Source organism: Cnephaeus nilssonii (assembly GCF_951640355.1).
Source record: "Cnephaeus nilssonii genome assembly, chromosome: 3".
Lineage (NCBI taxonomy): Eukaryota > Metazoa > Chordata > Mammalia > Chiroptera > Vespertilionidae > Cnephaeus > Cnephaeus nilssonii.
Window position 1 is genome coordinate 50061677 of NC_137074.1, and position 22160 is coordinate 50083836.

A 22160-nucleotide genomic window follows, 5' to 3' on the forward strand; every position below is an offset into this window, starting at 1 on the left:
CAGGTAAGTCACCAACTGGAGACTGACTAGTGGCCAAAAAGATGTCCCAAAGCTGTCAGATCATTTAATGTTGGTGAACATTAAACTTGCATCTGTGCCCCATCACTGCTGCTGAAAACACTGATGACCACTGAGCCCAGTGAAGGATGCTGAACAGAAAGGGAGAGGCATTTCTGAAATCAGTGCTGTCTCTGCTCAAAGAATGGGTTCAATTTAATTTGTCAACTCAAGAGGTTTCCCCAGGAAGAAAAAAAAATAGAATGAGGTGGGATGATTACAAAAATACAGAATGGATGTAAGTATTACACAGTAAACTTGATCCCAAGACCTATCCTTAGAAGAACGTAACCCTCTAAAGTGATGTCCTGAAGCTGGTTGATTTCTTACTAATCAATTTCAGATGATATAACCTGGTTGGAGAGATGAGGAGTCCTTTGATATAATCAGACCTCCCCATGGTCCAGGATCAATTATTCTTTTTTCCCTTATCTGAAAGGTGGACTAGATTGAATATTTTAAGGAGTCAAGTTTTTTGGCATACATTTTCAACCAGCTTCAATAATATGAGATATTAAACACTATTCTATGTTTTTTACTTTGGCTGATGACAATGTCTTCCCCACTGCACTTAGCCATCAGGTGATTGTTTTGTCAAGAATATAGTATGTACTTAGATCTCTAACAAAGAGCATTGAAAACTGGGTTCACCTCATGGAGAGAAATCCATTAACAGGGTTTCTTACCACCAGGGACAGCTCTTATAATACTGAGTAGAGAATGCACAGGGACAAACATAACATTTCCAAAGGAAATATACCACAAAATGTTCTGTCTGAACTGTGGAAGTTGGCAGGAAAAATTGTAGTGAGTATCTATAAAAACAAGTGCAAGATAGCACACCTAGGGAAATAATCTTTTTTTTTCTTTTTTTTTAAGGAATATATTTCCTAAGCCTGATTCATTGTCAAAATCACTTGGAGAGCTTGATAAAGGCACAGCTCCCCAGAACCCATCCCAGAAATTCTGATTGAGTGTGTCTGAGGTTGGGTCCAGGGCTTTATTTCTAATAAGCTCCTTGGGGATTTCTATGAGTCAAATTTGAGAAGCATGTTCCAAAGAGAAGCCCATGAAGTGCTATGGATTATTCCCCAGAGAGATGGGCTAACATGAAGGCACAGCAAAAACACCAACCACACAGCACCTACAGCTCTGTCTGAATCTGCATTGTTTCATACAGGTCTTTGCATCTCAAGGGAGAATTTGACAACTCAGAAATCATCCAAGAGAGGCCTATTTATAAAGCATTTTTTTTTCAAAATAGGCAGAAGATGAAACGTGAAGGGCTGCAAAACGAAATCTAAAAAGAAGTTGACTCTTTTGAAGTAGAAGTAATTGATTCTGTAAACAAAGGCTGGAGGTAGGTCACTCTGTGTCTTATTTTAAATAAGTAAAAATAAACAGACAAACTAAAAAAGAATAATTTTAAATAGTTATTAAATCATAGATAATTACACAGAGAATTATATTCACTCAATTCCTAGAGGTGTGTGGTGTGTTTATTACTTCATTCATTCTCCATTTATGCATTCTTTTATTTATTCCTTTATTGATTGACAAAGCACATTAAAAAGCTATGCTATGTGCAGGGCCAAGATTTAAGAATTCTCCTTAAAGCTTGAGACATGCAGGACAATAAATTATGTGCCACGTTTAACCTCCTTTGATTTTCACAGTTATGCATAAGGTAATAAATAATATTCTCATGACAATAGCCAAGAAAGCTAAGATGTAGACATAGTGACTAATTTGCTCAAAATCACAAATCAAAGAAGTCAGGATTAGAGATCAGACCTGTCTGACTCCTAAGCTTATACTCCTTTTTAAAAATATATGTTTTTATTGATTTTAGAGAGAGGAAGGGAGAGGGAGAGAGAAACATCAATGAGAGAGAAACATTCACCAACTACTTCCTGCATGCCCCCTACTGGGAATTGAGCCTGCAACCTGGGCTTATGCCTGACTGGGAATCTAACTGGTAACTTCCTGGTGCATGGGATGATGCTCAACCAACTAAGCCACATTGGTTGGGCTAAGCCTTTACTCTTAACTGCCAATAGACCATATGCCATTTTTGAGATTGACTTTATGTATCCAAATTCTGTGTGACCCCTAATGATATGGTCATACATGGGGTACTGGTTGAGAGCCCATGATTTCAGCCCTGAGCCAAACACTCTACCCTAGGACACCTGTGAACCCTCCTATCTGTTGTGCTAAGGTGAGGTGTAGGCAGATACAAAGATTTGGCCTTTCCCAAATATGACTTTTGGCATCCAGACCAAATCACATTTCAGGACCCATCTAGGGAGGTTCCAAACCTACAAAGTTATCTCCAGATTAAACCAGTTTCTCATTAGTCAAGGATTGTGGCTGAATTCTTGAGGCTATTTAAGCCATTATCAAACTCTCGAAGTTAACCTTGGGCTAGGTCATGAGAGAACTGGCTTAGCTTTCAGGAAAGAGCATCCAGCCAGTTGTGGAGTCACCTTATCTTGTTTTTTGCTCAATTCCTGAGAAGATCAGGAATACAACGTGGCCTTGGGGCTCCACGCTGTTTACTTAAAGTGTTGTCTCTTACGTGTTCCTGCAAGGAGTTTCACCAAATGGAATTCACCTAATGGGGAGGTAAATTTTCTATCTTTATAACTTATGTTTCCCTGGTCACATAAACCTGGGACAGTAGTCAAAAACAGGCTCATAGAAGCTCTACCACTGTGAAGTCCCTTGTGAGTCATTAAGAAATCTGCAGAATGTTGCATGCAGGACTCCTGGTGACAGCATGCTCTTCCCTCCTGCAATCTGTGTTGGCTGAACGGGCCACAACCCACCATGAAATGATCTCTGCTGATTCCATGAGGCTTCTCTGGGCCTGGCCTGACCCTGAGATTGCTTGCAGAGTCCCCCAGGTCTCTACAATTGCATACCACTGTGTCACCCCTGGTGACATTCTCCATCTCTTTTAACCAATTTCCACATCCTTTAGCCATTGGGAGACATGATCAGACTGTTTATGTCACCTTTGTGTCTCTTTATGATACCATCAGCCACTAGCAACATGCATCTTCCACATCACAAAGTCACATCAGTGCTAGGTGACAAAGGCCCCGGGCATACTCTCTCCACCCTGCTTTGATTACACTTTAACATAAGACCACTTTATTTATTTCTCTATCTCTAACTCTATCTCTGTCTCTATCTCTAGCTTTCATTTTATCACAAATTTATTTTACTCAGACCCTTGCAAAAGTCCCTAAAGGTAGGGTAAAACCAGATAGAAGATTGAAAAATACACACCCAGTTGTACTCAAAAGTTGCACCTGTTCCCTAAAATCTTGGTTTTTAAGCAAGTTTTCTTGCCTCAATAGTCTCTTCTCTTGGGTTGAGTATCTTCCTAATAGAGTCTTTGCACTCGTGTGCAAATCAGCCTTTAAGTCCCTCTACATATTGAAATAGTTTTTGTAGCATACACCCAACCCTTCTAATTCTACAGCCCACCTCCACATGCCCACTGTATAAACGAACAGTCAAACTCATTAAGCACAACATTGGAAACACTATACTTTGTACTTTTGTTGTTTTTATTGATAGTCCTATTGTTTTAGTTCAGCTTCTTTGTACTGAATGGAAAACAGATGTTCACAGACAAATGAGGATAAATAAATCAATAGTGATTATGTATTTTTTTATTCAATCATGCCACAGCTGCTTTGCTTTGCCCCAACCATAGTCCTGTGCTAAGTGCAGAGTGGGAAGATGAAATGAATCAGGCTTAGTCTCTACCCTCAGAGAATGTGCTTTCTAGTTAACATGAGGTTGCATGGGAGTTGGAGGAAGTTGAAATACCACAAGGTAAAAAGAGCCACACACCACAAAAGGAATGATATGCAGAGTGTGATGCATGTGCAATTAAAGGGATCTCCCTTCTGGCTTGACAGATCAGTATCATTCTAATTAGATCTTGAGAAATGGGTGGGATTTTGATATGTGGAGATAGAAGTAAGAATTTTTGATGCCCCCAAAGAGAAAACAGGGTGAGCAAAGGTATTAGTGAGAAAATTGCTGTATGATGAGAATAAGGGGGTTACTGAATGCTGGGAATAATAGTTTGTTGCATTACTGAGTACAAGGAAAAATGTGTAAGATTAGCACAGATGTGGCCTGTGCAAAGGGCCTTTAAGTATTTAGTAAGCAATCTGTATTTTATTTGGTAGATAATTTAAATTATGAAGGGTATCTGACCACAGATGTGACATGATCAGAGATGGGCAATAGAATACAATAGAGACCTTGAGAAGCAAAGATAGAGAGATCTCAGTTGGGGAGACCAGTTAAGAGGCTCTTAAAATCATGTAGGTGGTGTCTGAGGGTCCTGGAGAATAGGAGGGTCTGCATGAGAGATAATACCAAGAAAGAGTGCAAGGTCTTAAGAACTGATAGAGGTGGGACAGGAGAGATTCTTCATTGTATAATCATGTCTGTGGTTACAAAAGTAAAAGTTCTCACCTACAAAGCCTTCTTGATATCACACATAATCACCATTTTTGGTTTGCAACATAATGTGGATGGTGCCCCCTTGAGTTGTGCAGTGCATAATACATGCAACATATATGAGACCTTTCTGCAGCATTCACAACGTCTACAGAGTTTCCATAGTTAGTCTGTGTGTAGCCTTAATCACAGTCCAGTGCTTTGTCAGATTTTTCATGGAGTCAAACACTCAGGAGAGAGAGTTGGGATGAGACAGCAAGAAAATAGAACTGGGAGAGTCTGAATGACATTCTGAGTGTTCTTCAATCAACCATGGACATTGCTCTACAACATCCTACATCTTTTCCCCAGTGGATTAGCTAATTTGATTAACAGTATCTAGCCAGGTGTGAAGAACATAAAGGACTTTGATTTGGAAATCAGTGGACTTGAATTGTAGAATTGGGTCTCCCATTTCCTAAATGTTTGATCTTGAACAAGTACTAATCTTTCAACCTCAGGCACCTGAAGGGTTGCCCAAGTACTATGTAGAAAACAATCCAGCTAGTGGGGCAAGGACACCATTAGATAAAGTAGTCAGGGAAGGCTTCTTTGAAGAAGAGATATGTGAGCTGAAATCTGAAGGAGAAGGAATCAGCCAAGAGTGTGGGAGGTTGGTGGTACAGGGGGAGCATTCAAGGCAGAAAGAATGGCAAATGCAGTCTTCTTGAGGAAGGAACAAGCTTGGTGTGGGAGAAGGCCAACACTCTTTCAACAAGTCCAAGAGAGGTGTGCTTTGTTGTTGTTATTTAAAGAAAGTTATTTTATGGATAAAGTTTAGAGAGTTATTTTAACAAGTCTAGTGGAAACCAAAATGTGGACCAAATGCTGTGTGGCAGCAATTTTCAAGTTGTTTTTTTTTTGTTGTTGTTGTTTTTTATGCACAAAGACATGAGTATCATTCAAACCAAGAGAGACTCTATCTAACCCTAAAAAGCTCTACAAAGCAGGGGCTGAGCAAAGTTCAAGCAGAGATATAGGTTTCTCTGGCTTTATGATTTCACTCTCTCCACAGTGGGAGTCAACCTCTTCTGTAATTGATGGTCAGGTTTAAGAGAATGTATATGAAAACTAGAAACTCTCTCTAAAGAAAATTATAATCATGATGGCAATCCATTGGATAATTGCCTCTCTTCCCTCCTTGGTTTTCAGTGCTACAAACATTTCATTTAGGGGAAACACCATGGTAGAGACACATGCAGGCAGAGGTCCTGTGTCGGAATCTAGCTCCCGCTCCTCCACTCACTCGCTGTGTGCCCTTAGACAAGTCACTGAATCTCTTCAGAATAAGGAGGTACCTCATCAAAATAAGGAGAATAGTAATCCTTGCTCTGTATTTCTCCTAAGATCATTATGAGGTTTAAATGAGAGAATGAGCATAAGAATATTTTATATGTGCTTAATGCCCTGTGTACAAAGCAGGGAATAATAGCATCTGCAGTATTAAGAAATGACTGAAACTTTGTAAAGATGTTGCTTTGATTCAACATCAGTGGAATAGACCACATCATTTTATTAGCCAGAGTGAAAGACTCTACTAAGAGAGAAAGAAATTGATTTTAGAACAGAATTATAGATTTTACTTGCCTTTTAAAATACAGAATAATTTATTTCATCATAAACTAAATACATGGCTCTGAATAAATAATCACTTTTTCCAGTCATTACATCTGCATGTGGGTACATGTACACTGTGAGAGCACATAGGAACACAGATGGCACAAGCGTATTTCCACTCTCAGATCATTCCATAGTTAGTGAGGAGAGTCCAGAGTCAGGGTTCTTTTCTGTGGATAAGAGCTATTTACCTTGGAGTGGACAAACAGGGGACCCTCTCAAATGATTTGGATCAGGTGACTGTCCATTTCTCCTCCAAGTCCTGGTCAGAACAATATATTAGGCATTGATAACTCTGCTTTTGGGTTGGGATGCTCTCCCAGGTTCTTTTCCTCAAAAATTTCAAACACCTATTTCTAAGAAAGTGCACATATTGGAAGAATTCCACAGATGTCAATTTGACAATCAGGACCCCTCTTTTTTTAGGTTCTTACCCTTATGAGAAGCCATCTTCCAAGATACAGAACAGTCATGTCTACTTGTTCACACCATGGGACCTCACAGGGCTGGGAGCCCACCCTCCCCAGCCCATGTACCCATATAGGTCAGCCTAATATTCTGTGTGGGAAGCAGTAGTAAATGGTTGACATCACTGTGTAAGACTGACTGGACATATCCAGTCTGGAAGGGATCTTGCAGGTAATTGAGTTTCATCAGATACTTGACTTCTTTCCCTAATTGGTCTTGAATATCCACTTGCATCTCCAATGTCACAGAGCACACACCTCCTGAGGTCACCAACATCCACTCCCATCAGTGTTGTAAGGGCTGTAGTCTTCGTGTCAGCCCAGAGTCATTCCCATGGTGCTCTTTACACACTGGCTGTGCCCTGGGCATAGGTTGGAGCCTTCTTTCCCACGGTAATCCTTCAAGTATTTAAGTACAATTCTCACCCGCCCAGCCTACCCATTTTTTTCCAGAGTAAGCACTTTCTGCTTCTTAATTTATTGCCTTCAAGATATAATTAGTCTCAAGTGAGTCTTCAGAATGTGTCCCTTTTGTCAAAGATTTTAGGATTGTTTGTCTGGTCAGAGATTAGAGTCCCCCATCCCTGTCCTCTGCCAGCCATGTGCGAATTGCTGAGGATGGAATCACTTAGGACCAAGGCAAGAGCAACTTTGTCTCAGAAAGACAAACAGACACTTGGTGGTTGTGGTTTCATTTTGTTTTTAGCACACTTCTAGCCCAAGTCTGGCAAGATACCTGGAAATTATTTGAAGAGAAGGCCCTGGTATTTATTAGCACAGGGTTTCCTCCTTCCACCTGGCACATGAGAAACTCATTCTTTGTTTGCCTGAGAGATGACACCAGGCACCTGCCCTGCTGGAGCTTAGTCATGAGAAGGCATTTGGAAACAACAGATTTGCTCAGAAGATAGTGTCTGAGGCTCGAGTCTGCTCTCCTCAGCCTGGGTTGGTTTTCTCATCTGTAAGGTAGGGATGAGTCCTTCCTTGTCTGGGTCCAGGAGAATTGTGCAATTCACATGGACCAGTGGGGTGACAGCACTTGGTGAGGGACTCTCCTAAGTATGAGATGTACACACTGTCTTTTTTATTTTATTTTTATTGAAGTTATTGGGGTGATATTGGTTAATAAAATTATATAGGTTTCAGGTGTACAATTCTGTAATACATCATCTGCATATTGCACTGAGTGTTCACCACCCCAAGTCAAGTCTCTTTCCATTGCCATTTATCCCCTATTTACCCTCTCCTACCTCCCCCACCCCACTTTCCCTCTGGTAATTACCACACTGTTGTCTGTGTCTACAAGGTTTTTTCCATTTGGTTAATCCTCTCACTGTTTGGACCAACCCCCTCCCCTCTGACAGCTGTCAGTCTGGTCTCTGTATCTATGAGTCTGTTTCTACGTTATTAGCTTACTAGAGGCCCAGTGCATGACATATGTGCACTGGGAGGAAGGACGGTCCCTCAGCGCGGTCTGCGCCCTCTCGCAGTCCAAGAGCCCTCGGGGGATGTCTGCCTGCTGGCTTAGGTGAGCCTGGCTTCTGGCTAAGTGGTGCTCCCCCTGTGGGAGCACACTGACCACCAGGGGGTAGCTCTTGCATTGAGTGTCTGCCCCCTGGTGGCTAAAGCACATCATAGCGACTGCTCATTTTGCTGTTTGGTTGATTTGCATATTAACCTTTTATTATATAGGATATTCTTCATTGGAGTCCACATATAAATAAAATCATATGATTCTTGTCTTTCTCTGGCTGGCTTATTTCACTTAGCATAGTACTCTCCAGGTCTATTCATGCTGTCACAAAAGGTACGATTTCCTTCTTTTTTTACGGCTGAGTAGTATTCCATTCTATAAATGTAGCATAACTTTTTTATCCGCTTATCTACCATTGAGCACTTGGGCTACTTCCAAATCTTGTCTATTGTAAGTAACACTGCAATAAACATAGGGGTGCATATGTTCTTTCAAATTAGTGTTTCGAGTTTTCTTCAGATATATTCCTGTAAGTGGAATCACTGGGTCATAGGATGTTCCATTTCTTTATTTTGTGAGTTAACTCCATATTGCTTTCCACAGTGGCTGCACCAATCTGCATTCCCACCAACAGTGTATGAGGGTTCCCTTTTCTCCACATCCTCACCAGCACTTTTTTTTTTAAATTTCTTGATGTGCACCCTGCTTTTGCTTGTCACTAGGTTGTATACCATCTCCAGTTTGCTCTGCCCACAGTGCCCCCACTTTTTAAAAATAGGAAAAATTATCCACTTTAGAAAAAAGATATTCGAAGTTGTCATATCACTGCTGAGGCTGACTTTGTAAATGGAAACATTTCTTCTGTACCAAGCAAGACAGTGATTCTGCAGTCTGTTCTAATGATTCCTCACACCCCAATTTAAAGCCAGAAGCAAATGGTGCCTTCACGGCTGGGAAAACACCAGGCTCCCAGAATTATCTATAGCCACAGAGCCACCAACCATGCCCAGGAGTTCAGCCAGGGAAGGCAATGACTGCAGGTGCTGTTGAGAGTAGCAAAGCCAACCACTTGTTCTGGGCCAGGACACCCAACCCTGCCCACCTCATTCTCCTAGGACTTGATGTGCATAATAAAAATGTTGCTTTTGCTCTAAAATAGTATTTGTGGATTTTCTCCTAGAATTCAGTATTGTTTGCTGAGCTAACAGAAGCCTCGGTGTTTTCTGTGATGAATAAATCAAGTATAACCAAGCTGTAATAGTGATAAAATGGGGGAGATTTTTGTTTTCTGAAAACTGAAGCCTGAAACCTAAGAAATATGTAGGCTGTGTAAAGACTTACATCGATGGTAACATGTTGTAGCACAAGACTAACTTGTATCAAAAATAACAGAGCAGAGGAGTAAAAATCCTGGAGTCGGGCATGTGCAAGGAGGATTATTAAAACTCAAAAGTTCATAGGGTCAGGAAATTTAGAGATTAATGGATAGTATAAGGACTCTTTGATATGTGCAATGGTCCCTTCTTTTCCAGGAATACAGGCTGGACCAACTACACAATTTGTGGGGCCCAGCATGAAATGAAAATGTAACAACCTTTATTCAAAGAATTTTAAGATGACAACGGCAGGGCATTAAACCAAGAGTGGGCCCCTCATGTCAAAGCATGGGCCCTGTGTGACAGCACAGGTCATATGCCCATGAAGCCAACCCTAAATTCAGGAGACTGTACTCCCCAGTCCCTCTGCCACCCCCGGTTAATGAGATGTGAGTGGTGGAAGAGACATGTGCCACTCTTGGGGTCAGGCAGTGAAGAACCCTTGTTTGATCTCCATTCTCTTCCTTCCCTATCGCATCTTTGTGTTGAGTGGATGGAGCCATCAGATTGGAGCAGTCACCTCTCTGAGGAGATCTCTTCTAAATAGTCATCTGAACCAAGAAAAAGAACTTCTTGTGTGCTAAGCCACTGAGATATGGGAGTTGTTTGTTACTGCAGCATCAGCTTAGGCTATCTTTACTAATACGTGGAGAAGGCCAGAAATAGAAAGAAATGTCTCAAATCTGAAAAGTACTGCAAAGGGAAGGAAACTAGATAGTGAAGATTGTGTGATGGTTTCCACACGTTCGTTTCTCTATCAATGAAATAAGAACTCAAAACTGATCTTTAACATGCTATGATTCTATGACTATACATAGTGCTACTTTCCCTCAACTCATTTAAAAAATATATTATCTAAGATGAAAGAGCACATCTTCTCCTTTAGCTTTCCAGTCTCTTGGCCCATCGCCATCCTTGGCCCAGTCTTGATTCACTGAACATGTCCAATACTTTCAGAGGCCAAGAGGAAGGCACTCTCCTGGGGCAGTATTCTGCTTTGCAGAAAGTATTTTACCAAACAGACTTTAATTTGTCACCATGATCGAATAGGTGCTTGATTCCAAAATTTCCTGCTGATATTGTAAGAGTCTCATTGCTTTAAAAATATCGCTGGAACTGGTCCCTTTTGTCCTTGTTTCTATGTTTTCTCAACTTGAATATCCCATTGCCTTCAGAGTTGTTCCTCGTTGCTCTCAAACACCGGGTTGCTATAAGACACTTCCCCGCCACACTCCGGCAGGTCGGAGGGAGACATTTGGTTCAGTGGGGGCCATGTAGGGTCATTTGCCAAGGCCCGGTGCCATATCCGATACTGGCTTTTTGATTGATAGCCAAAGTACCTTTTGATTATCATCCATAGGGCTCGGTTTTCAATAATGGCCTCCTGCAAAATAAAAGAGTTGCTCTTTACAACCAGAGGTCAAGTGTTTCCAGGTTATGGCCCCCATTGACTCTAGTAAGACACTACTGTGTTGGCTGCCAAAGCCCAGCTTGACAAAGAACTTCAGGCCTAGACACACAAATCCAAGGTGGTTTCACATGATAGGTGCTCAAACCTTTCCACTTATGGAACTCTTCTGGGAGAAGAGTGAAGTACATGTTTTCAAGAATCTGGAAACACAGCTTGAAGTAGTCTGCCTCAAGGATGAAATTTCTTCTGAATCTCATATAGAAATTAAATTTAAAACCATAGGGTCAGGAAATATAGAGGTTAATGGACAGTACCAGGTTCCCCTAACATTTAAAATCATTCAAATGTCACAGTCCATTCCACACCACATCCATATTTGATTTGATATAAAATGGCATTTAAAATTACTCACCACCAATTGAAATGGACCCTATAGAAAGATGTGCCACATGTATGGTGTGGCTTTGGTAGGCACATCACTGCATAGTTAAGAACAGAGGTCAGTGAATTTGGAATATGGGCCACAGCTTTGGAGTTGAACAGATCTAGATTTAATTCCAGCTCTGACACCTACTATGGACAAATTAATTACCCTATCAGAGACTCAGTAATTAGAAATAATAATTCCTTCCTCTTAGGTGTGTCATAAGGATTATATAACTCCCATCACAATGCAGGGCATGGCATGGCTCCTACCTCCCTTTTCTACCCTCTGAACTATTCATTTAACAGGCTGTGCACTATGGCCCTGTTCACATATACCTCTAACCTTCACCTGCAAATAATTACAACGTATTTTTAAGATTACCGGATACCTCTCTGTAGAAACATTTTGGACTGTCATTTTATTTCATGAGTTAGACTTAGCCTCAAATAGAGTCCAAGATAAGTTACAATACAGAGTGCATGGGAGGGTATTATCATTTTTATCATGTTTAGTCATGAAACTGAGGGTCCTTATGATTTAGATTAAATTTAGGTTTTGAAACCAACCTCTAGAAATAATATCTCTCTTTCTTTGGGTCTGTAGCACTCAAAGACTTATTCTTTCCCTGGATAACAGCAACCCCCGCGGCAGCAGAAGACAGTTGCCTGGACCTGACTAATGATCACAAGGCCCAGACCTCTAAAGGTAACATCGTGACCTAAGTTATGTTTTAGTTCCTGAGCCCAGGATGGAACCATCTCCTGGCTACTTTCCTATGAGACCAAGAAGAGGGACACTGGAAAAGACTTCAGAGCTGTCCTCAAGGCCTGAAGAAATAATTTATTACCCTTACCTCACCTCTGACCAATCAGCTCCCAGCAGGACTGTGAACCTCTACCCCACTGTGTCTTGTGATTTTGCCCTGTATGATCTGTAACCTACACATAACAAGGGAGTTCAGGCTTTTGAGCATTAGCTTCCTGTTCTCCTGGGTGGTGTCGTTCATCAATAAAGTAAACAATCTTTCTCCACTGCAATTCTCAGGGTCTAGTGTTTGGCTCTGCTAGCACCTGTGAACGAACTCCTTCTGCTCCCTAACAGTCACAAAGGTTGACGATCTTAAGTTATGAAAGAAACAAAACAAAAAAATATGAGGAGCCAAGCTGCCCCACAGAATTAGAACTGGTTTTGGTGTCTATCACAGGTATCTTTGTTGAACTGAAAGAGTGAATTCTGTAGTATTCTATAAGGAACTTTGCCAGGGATAGTAGTTTTCCTGAAATCCACCCATTGCCCATGGAAATAATAGAGAACAACTAATGTGAACCTTCCTTTAAAAACTGATCATTCACTAGCAGGCTAAGATCCACACAGCATTTTATCAACCTTGCAAACCTCAGGGCTCACTAGCCAAACCTGTTATTCTACTTTCCTACAGCAAAGCTTTTGTCCTCCTTAACTTAACAAGAAAGTAGTAGTTCTCCTTGGAGCTGGGATAAGGCAAGATCATGGGTATCCAATTAGTGGTTTTAAAATCTAACTTACCTTCTGGAAATCTTAGCAGGCTTTAAACAAAACAATGAAACAAATCAACACACACACACACACACACAGAAAGATTTTAGTGCTCTACAACGTGCCTTGAGATTTTTCACAGTTCTAGACGTATGATGGCCAATATCACTCTGCTACTCTGGAAAAGAAAACTGAAGGCCTGAGAGATAATCTGTCCTGTCACTCTACATTGTAAATTAAATTCAGAACTAGAAACAAAAGAAATGCCCTGATAAGATGCCATTCCTAAAACAAACAAAAAACCTAAAAAAAATTCCTCATGAGCTCTCAAATAATTCACATATATATACATACAAACACATCTATAATAATAAAACCCTAATATGCAAATCGACCAAATGGCTGAACAGCGGAACGACCACCCAGACGACCACGTTATGACACCCACTGGCACCAGGCCAGCCAAGGCGGGTGCAATGCGATTGGTCAGGAGCTCGGCCATCGCCCCATGATTGCCCTGCAGAGGGAGGCCCAGGCCACCGACCTGCGGGTTGCGGCGGGTGGGTGGGACCTCCCTCTGCGGGGGGCTATCCATCGTGGGGCTCCCAGACTGTGAGAGGGCACAGGCTGGGCTGAGGGACCCATCCCCCCTCAGTGCATGAATTTCGTGCACTGGGCCTCTAGTAAATAATAAAAAGGGGGAGGGATTAAAGCTATAAATATTAGCTCCTCTGTGTCTCAGCTGATGGTTAGATCATACAAATTGGCAAAATAAGGGTAAGGTCTTGTTCAAACCTATTTGTTTGTTGGGATGCTCTAAGATTAAGGTTAGGGTTAGACCTCTCAGCAGACCATAGGGTTAGACCTCTCAGACAATACTCAGGACTCTGCAAAAGGAAGCCAGCCATCTCCCATGTTTGTAGCTCAATACCTCTCTGGACCATCTCTGCCATAGCCTGGCAATCTAGTATGGATTTAGCACAGCCCATCCTAAGAATCCTTATTATCTTGTGTCAGACGCACCTAAAGGAAACCTGAGGAAAACATCTTGCTGCATCCATAATAGTGTGGGGCCTTTACCTACTCTGCTAGGCTCACCTCATGAGGCAAGAATTCTCCATTATAACTGACTTCATAAAAAAAGAAAACAGAAGTCCTGAGAGATAATCTGTCCTATCACTCTACAGCAAACATGTCAAACTCACAGCCCCAGGGCCAAATACCTCAATTATTTGGCTTGTGTTAACCTTTGAGTTTGACATGCTTGCTCTACAAAGACTCAGATGGCTTGGGTTTATTCCTGAGTATGTACTGACAGCAGAGAATCGGTAACTTCATGGAGGAGACTCAGAGTGGGACCTGGAACCCTGCTATGCTATTTCTCAGTTGATGCTATTTCTCAGTAGACACCCACAAGTGTCAATTTCTCACTCAACATGAGAAGCAACAGAGAAACTTTATCTTCCATGAGTATTAAATCACCCTCTCCATCAGCTGGCATCATGCCCTAGGATTCAACAAATGCTTGTGGAAAGAGTGAATGAATACACGAATGCCTGAATGATTGGTAGATACAAAGTAATAAATGATAAGTACCACAGAAATAATAGAATAATCTTAGCTTATATCTACCAAGATTACTTACTATATGCTTTTCACTGTTCACATTTCATACTCATAGTAACCCTTGAGGTAAGGTATCATTATTATCACTATTTTATAGGTGAGGAAACAGAGATACAGAGAATTGGAGTAGCAAGTACTGCCCAAAGTCAGGGAGCAAGAAAGGGTGAAGCCAGGATTTAAACACAGGTAAACAACCCCCGGCTTATGCTCCTAACTGCAACTATGCTGACTGTGGAATGGCTTCCTGCAAGGGGACTGCAGCAGACCGTGTTGCTCTGTTACCCCTACATCTCATCCCTCCCAACCCTTCCCTGCTTGCCTAAAAGGAAGAACGAACAAACACATAAACAGTCTAAGCCAATATGTCTAACGTTTTGGTACAAATCCACTTTCCCAGAATTCTTTTCTACTCAGGATGCCAAGGAGACACAGTTATAACCAATGAGCATAAGTAAAAGCCTGCAGATGGGCTGTAGGATTTCTTTTGTTCACTGGTAAAAGATTCGTACTTGAAGGAAAAAAGCTTGCTGGTGCCTCCCTTCCTTTTTCTCCTACACTGAAAACAGATGCAATGCCCAGCTGTGCAGAAGCTATCTGGGCGCCATAAGCAACAAGCACAAACATGAAAGACCAAGATCTAAGGCTAGTGGGACAGAAAGGTAAAAGAAGGTAGATCCCCCATGACACCCAGTCACTAAACCAGCCCCGAAGCCACTTACCTCCAATCTTTTTAAATGAGTCAATACATATCTTTATTGTTTAAACCACTGTTAGTTGACTTTCGTTCCTTGCCTAACTGAGCTAGGCGTCCAGAAAGATTCATGAAGAGCATAGTCCTGCAGCTGTGTCACTGAGGATAGATGAGCATTTTTTTAACTTAACTTTTTTTTAAAGTATATATTTTTTTTACTGTTGATAGTATTACCAGCATAGCATTTCAACACACAGGAATGGAAAAGAGGTAATAGACAGAGGAAATAATGTGATACATATTCCTTTAAAGGGCAAGGACTATCTTCCGCAATTCAGTATGAGGACTCCCCTGATGATGCTCTTTCATTAACTCGGTGGCTTTGGAAACCATATGCTGTAGCACAGTGCTTCTCAGTGTGTGGTCCCTGAACTAGCAGCACCAGAATAACCAGGAAACCTGAGAAATGAAAGTGTGTGCCTGCTCTAGATCTACTGGATCATGAATGTTGGGGGCAGGGTGGACAATCTGTGTTTTAACATGCCCTCCAGGTAATTCCCATGTCCAATCAACTTGAGAAGCCCTCAAACTTGGGCATAGAGAGAGAAGCTCCAGTACCCTATTCTTTGTCTTATTCTACCACTCGTTCCTGTGCAATCTTTACCCTGCTCAGTAAGGAAAGTTTGTTGAAGTCCTGCCTACAAAATACTGTGGGACGTCAGGCTATAGTGCCCTTAGCCCTCCATGAATCCCCCTTCACTAGAACAAGCCTGCCTTTGTAATGAGGGCAGAAATGGGGACAGATGGGGTCCTGCAGTTCACCTCTCCTTTGACATGCCTTTTGGGGGACACCCCTCCTGACTAACAGTAAGTTTTGAAGAGTGGAGATTATGTCCAACAGCACTGAAGGAGGACAGAGAGAACCACATAGCACAGTAGAGGGAAGTACAAACTCATTATACTGAGGAAATGGGAGCTGAAGAATAAAGGCCAGCAAAAGCTCACTAGGAATCTCATTTCCCATCTGTACAGTAAAAATGATACAAGTTCTTAAGTATAAGAAGCCAGACACAAAAGGCCACATATTGTATGATTCCCTTTATATGAAACTAGAGGCCCGGTGCATGAAATTCATGCACTCGGGGGATCCCTCAGCCCGGCCTGCACCCTCTCACAGTCTGGGAGCCCTCGGGGAAGCGGGCCTATGCTGGCAGTCAGACATCCTTAACACTGCTGTGGAGACGGGAGAGGCTCCCACCATTGCCGCTGCGCTTGCCAGCTGTGAGCCCAGCTCAGGGTTTCTGGCTGAGTGGCACTCCCCCTATGGGAGTGCATTGACCACCATGGGGCAACTCCTGTGTTGAGCGTCTGTCCCCTGGTGGTCAGTGCATGTCATAGCGACCGGTCGTTGTGCAGTTCAGTCAATTTGCATATTAGCCTTTTATTATATAGGATGTCCAGAATAGGCAAATCCATAGAGATAGAAAATAAACTAGTGGTTGCCAGGGGCTGAAGGAGGAAGAAGGGGAGGTGTGGAGTGACTGCTAATGGGACAGGATCTTTTTGGGGGTGATGAGAATGTTTCAGAATTAGATAGTGGTGGTGGTTGCACAACTCAATAAAAATACTAAAAATCACTAAATTGTACACTTTTAAAAGGTAAATTTTATAGTGTGTGAATCATATCTCAATTTCAAAAAAATGAACTGAGTTGGGCCTTTATTTGTCAATTTTAGAAATGAACAGGACCTTAGCAGTCATAGTCCTAGTCCACTTTACAGGTGGGAACACAAGCACCTTGTTTTGAGCTCATCAGAGGAAAGCACCGTTGCTCATGTTGCCAAGGAATGGAAGCCCCTTGCACTGCTGAGCCTTGTCAGCTAAAGCTGTTCCTCTTTCAGACTCCCCTAAAGTGTCACACACACACACACACACACACACACACACACACACACACCAGTGATCAGCAGCCTGAGGGCACTTACCTCCACAACAAGGGACACAATGAAATTGCAGCTGAGCATAATGACAATGCAGACCCTCCACAGGACAGGAGTGCAGAGCAACTGGCAGGAGATGAAGCACAGTTAGTCTAGAGACAAATATATGCTGGAAAATATCCACATGTTCACAGTGTACACTTTCATAGGTTATAAATCACATATGCAATAGACATACACATGTGTACATGTTATACACATGTATAACAGGTATGTTTTATGTATGTAAGTATTTCTATGTATGTATGCACAGAAAACACTGTGGAAAAATTATATCCAATGATGCCAGTGATTTTGGAACTATGATAACTACTTTTTTTTTCTTTTCTTTTTTATTGAGGTATTATATGTGTACATATCTTACCATTGCCCCCCCACCCCACACCCATACATGCCCTCACCCCCCAGAGTTTTGCGTCCATTGTTTATGCTTATATGCATGCATACAAGTCCTTCATTTGATTTCTTATCTCCCCCACCTCTCCCTAACTTTCCCCCTGTAATTTGAAAGTCTGTTTGTTGCTTTACTGTCTCTGTATCTATCTTTTTGTTCATCAGTTTATAATGTTCTTTATTATCCATAAATGAGTGAGATCATGTGGTATTTTTCTTTCATTGACTGGCTTATTTCACTTAGCATAATGTTCTCCAATTCCATCCAGGTTGCTGCAAATGATGAGAATTCCTTCTTTTTTATGGCAGCATAGTATTCCATTGTGTAGATGTACCACAGTTTTCTGATCCAGTCATCTGCTGACGGGCACCTAGGCTGTTTCCAAATCTTAGCTATTGTAAATTGTGCTGCTATGAACATAGGGGTGCATATTTCCTTTCTGATTGGTGTTTCTAGTTTCTTCTGATATATTCCCAGGAGTGGGATTACTGGGTCAAATGGGAGTTCCATTGATAGCTACTTTTTTTAAAATCTTCTTTTCTTTCTTATTTTTTCTCTGTAATTTCTAAATTTCCTAAAATAAGTCTGGTCACCTTACAACAAAAAAATAATAGTAAAGTATTTTTTGTTTGCTTGTGATGTTTTGTTTTCATGAGGGAATATAGGGAAGTGGCTCTACTCCCAGGAGGCTCTGAGGGCACACATGCCACAACCTGTCTCTTTCCCCACTTCCTCTCTAAATCCCTAGCCCCGCCCCAGGCTCAAGATAGATATGATATATATGTACAGTAAATGGATGAATGAATGAATAAGAGAAACACAGCCAAGTGCACTGTACCTGGCACTGCCTCTTACATTGCCTTTACACTGATGGGAGTAAAGACTGGTACAGCTCTATGGAGGGACATGCTATTAAAATTTAAAGTTCAAATTCATTTCTAGGAATTTACCCTAGAGATGTACTTGTACTTGGTTGGAATGATATATGTATAAGGTTATTTTATTGCAGCTTTGTTTGCAATACTAAAAAATTTTGAAATCTAAATGTTGATCAATAGGGGACTGCACATACATTATGGCATGAAGATATATATCATGAAATACTACATTAGCATAAAAAAACAATGAGGAAGTTTTATGTACTGATATGGGATCAATTAGAAAAATAGACTGTTACACAAAAGAACAAAGTGCAGGACTGTCGATGTGATTGTGGCAGCCAGGACCAGGCTCCACTCCGATCTGCTGCCGAGAGGATAAGTAACAGGTGCCCCAGCTGATAGACGCAGAATTCATTCACCCTGAGGCCACACTTCCATGGGCTGCTCGTGGCTAATAAAACTGAGGACAGCAGGCTTCCAATCACATTCATTCTGTGAGATACTAGACACCTCTGATGAGCAACTTTGGCTCAACTTTCTTATAACTGTGCTATAGTCTGAAACTACTCACCTACCCCACCTTCCTTCCCTCTCTCCTGCACAGAGGTCAGACAACCTAGTGTAGTACCCTCTGCACCTTCTCTAGCTTCCTGAGTTTTTTCTTCCATAGGCAATCCCTCCAGTAACTTTCTTACACATCTCATCTTACCTTGACATCTCTATTTCAGAAGACCTGAACAAATGTAATAGTTTGCTACTATTTGTGTAACAATGTGGCAGAATATACATATAAGACACATACACATTCATATATTTGTGTACATATCCCAAAATATGTCTGAAATTATGTAAAATAAACTGGTGTCATCAGTTGCCTCCAGAAAGGGGAACTGGTAGCTGGGAAACAAAGAAAGAAGGAAGATTTTTTTCCCCTATATAACTTTAACTTTTGAATTTTAAATCATGTGAATATATCCTCTGTTTAAAAAAAATTCATGCGTTTTTTAAATGAGCAATAACTAGGTTGCAAAAACCTCGCAATTCCATTTGAAAGAAAATAAATTTCATAAATCAGACAGTGCACACTTATAATATACTAGAACCCTGGTGCACAAAATTTGTGCATGGGTTGGGGGGGTCCCCTCAGTCCAGCCTGTACCCTCTTCAATCCAGGACTCCTTGGGGGATGTCTGACTGCCAGGGGCCTAAACTGGCAGACGGACATCCCTCTCACAATTCGGGACCGCTGGCTCCTAACTGCTCACCTGCCTGCCTGCCTGATCGCCCCTAATTGCCCTCCCTGCCAACCTGATAACCCCTAACCGCCTCTGCCTGCTGGCCAGATCGCCCCTAACTGCCCCCCCTGCCAGCCTTGTCACCCCTAACCGCCCCCCTGCTGGCCTGATCACCCGTAACTGCCCCCCCTGCCGACCTGGTTGCCCCTTACTGTCCTCCCTCCGCCAGCCTGGTTGCCCCAACTTCCCCACTCTGCCAGCCTGGTCACCCTTAACTGCCCCCCCCCCTGCTGGCCTGGCCACCCCCCTGCTGGTCTGTTCGCCTCCAACTGCCCCCCTGCTGGCCTGGTCGCCCATGCAGTCTGCTGTTTGGTTATTATTGTTACTGTGGCGGCGTCTCGGACAATTTGCATATTCCTCTATTATTAGTATAGATGCATTTTCAAAGATGGAAGGATAAAGTAACAATATTATAATTTTCCCTGCCTGCATATTCACATTTCTATAATGTACTCACAATTTCATACACTAATAAGAAAAGTGACTATTTTTAGAGTAAGCAATAATTCCTTGCAGAATCCTTTGCCATCATGCTGGCAGTGACTTCACACATGTTCCCTTTCAACCAAATATGTTCCTTATTTCATTATGCTAAGGCAGTTGTCGGCAAACTCATTAGTCAACAGAGCCAAATACAACAGTACAAAGATTGAAATTTCTTTTGAGAGCCAAATTTTTTAAACTTAAACTTCTTCTAACACCACTTCTTCAAAATAGATTCGCCCAGGCTGTGGTATTTTGTGGAAGAGCCACACTCAAGGGGCCAAAGAGCCACATGTGGCTCGCGAGCCACAGTTTGCCGACCACTGTGCTAGGGGACCGAGCCTCCCAGTTAGAGTGCTCACTATTAAAGAGTGCAACTCAGCCCAACATGTCAAATCTTCACTTCTGCAGGGCTACAGAGTTTTAACCCACTTGGAAGACTAAAGGACAAAGACTATCTTCATAAGTACTTAATGTAATTTATGAAGACACTTAACAACAGTGGCAATTACATTGTTAACCACAGTACTCTATAATAATAAAAGGGTAATGTTCTAATTAAACCAGACGTCATTCCGGATGTCATTCCAGACGTCCTTCCAGACGAAGCCAGGACCAGAAGGAAGCCCGGGTCCTGGGTGCTTGCGGGCGGCCGGAGGGAAGCGAGCTGGGGTCCCAGGTGCCAGAGGGAAGCCGGTGCCAGCAGCCGGGGGAAGGAAGGCCTACTATTACACGAATTTCGTGCATCAGGCCTCTAGTGCAATTATAAAAATGAAAACTGAATGTACCACTAGTTTATGTTACACTGGGTTTCTGAAGGTACTATTGGTTTGGAATACACCATGTGCTCCAAGTGCTTGTCTACATTTAGGAAACTGACATATAACCATCCACCAGTCATTTGTTGCCATTTTGTACCCATTTATTATGCAAGGCACTGTCTATACAAGAACAAATCAGATAGGATCTTGGCCCTTGTGAAACTTGTCTTTGAGTCAGAGAGGAAGGGAAGCAGGTCTGCAAAGCACTAAGTGAAAAAAAAACCACTCAGTTTCTTTGATCTTCTCTTCTGCTTTCTATTTCGTGGTCTAAAAGACATTTAGTAATGCTTAACTTCTATTTGAAACGTAGGATAGGTTAGAAGAATCAAATTATATTATTTTCCCTTGCTTGAACTTATAAAATTTCTCTTATAATGTTTCAAAGTTGTAACAAAAATCTAAGAGAGTTCATGAGGTAAGGCCTGGCTTTTTTAAATGTAAGTTTTGCTGACATTAAGTATGAATATCAGAAAAATACATTTCTAAAGAGGTAAAAAGGAAAGATGTAAATACAGATTTAAGAATTAACTGAAAAAGTGTTATAGGCGATTCTGTTTTAAACAGCTTCAAAAAAGAAGCATTTAGGGGGAAATTCTCTCACATTTGAAAAAAAAATGTATAAATAGATTTTTCAATCTTAAAGGGAATCCTTTAAAAGAAAAATGTTTGGTGCTTTTGAAATACTTGAAATCAAGACTAGACCAGCTTAAATAAAAAATATGAATAAATTTGGCATTTTACAAAACTGTCCTAAAAGAACAATTGGTGTCCGAGAATCCATGTCATTGCAGTTATGGCCTGCTTTTTGAATTCAGAGTGTTAAATAACTGTAAACATCACCATATCCCAGAGATAAGACTTACATCCAAACGCCTATATAAATCTGGAATATCAGCAAATAGGATGAATAGACACACAGCCAGCTGTACAATCAGCACAAGGACAAATATATCTGAGGAAATAAAAACACAAGTTATCATTTAGAGAAATCAGAATATAGAGTGTCACATCTATTGAAAGACATATTCTAGATTAATGCTGATTAAATTTACTTGATTTTCACATCCAAACACAGCATAATAAATGGAAAGTACT

General features: G+C 41.5%; 1 protein-coding gene across 2 annotated transcripts in view; it reads right to left on the reverse strand.

Annotated features, from left to right (window-relative positions):
• Nucleotides 1-6223: 6223 nt before the first annotated feature.
• Nucleotides 6224-22160, reverse strand: part of ATP13A4 (ATPase 13A4) — a 136998-nt gene continuing 121061 nt past the window's right edge. For both annotated transcript variants that reach the window (XM_079766493.1, XM_079766492.1), the window contains exons 28-30: nucleotides 21929-22017; nucleotides 17177-17257; nucleotides 6224-10905 (exon numbers count right to left, since the gene is read on the reverse strand). In XM_079766493.1, the coding sequence (XP_079622619.1) occupies nucleotides 10693-10905; nucleotides 17177-17257; nucleotides 21929-22017 (383 nt within the window). In that variant the 3' untranslated portion in view covers nucleotides 6224-10692. The remainder of the gene's footprint in view (nucleotides 10906-17176; nucleotides 17258-21928; nucleotides 22018-22160) is intronic.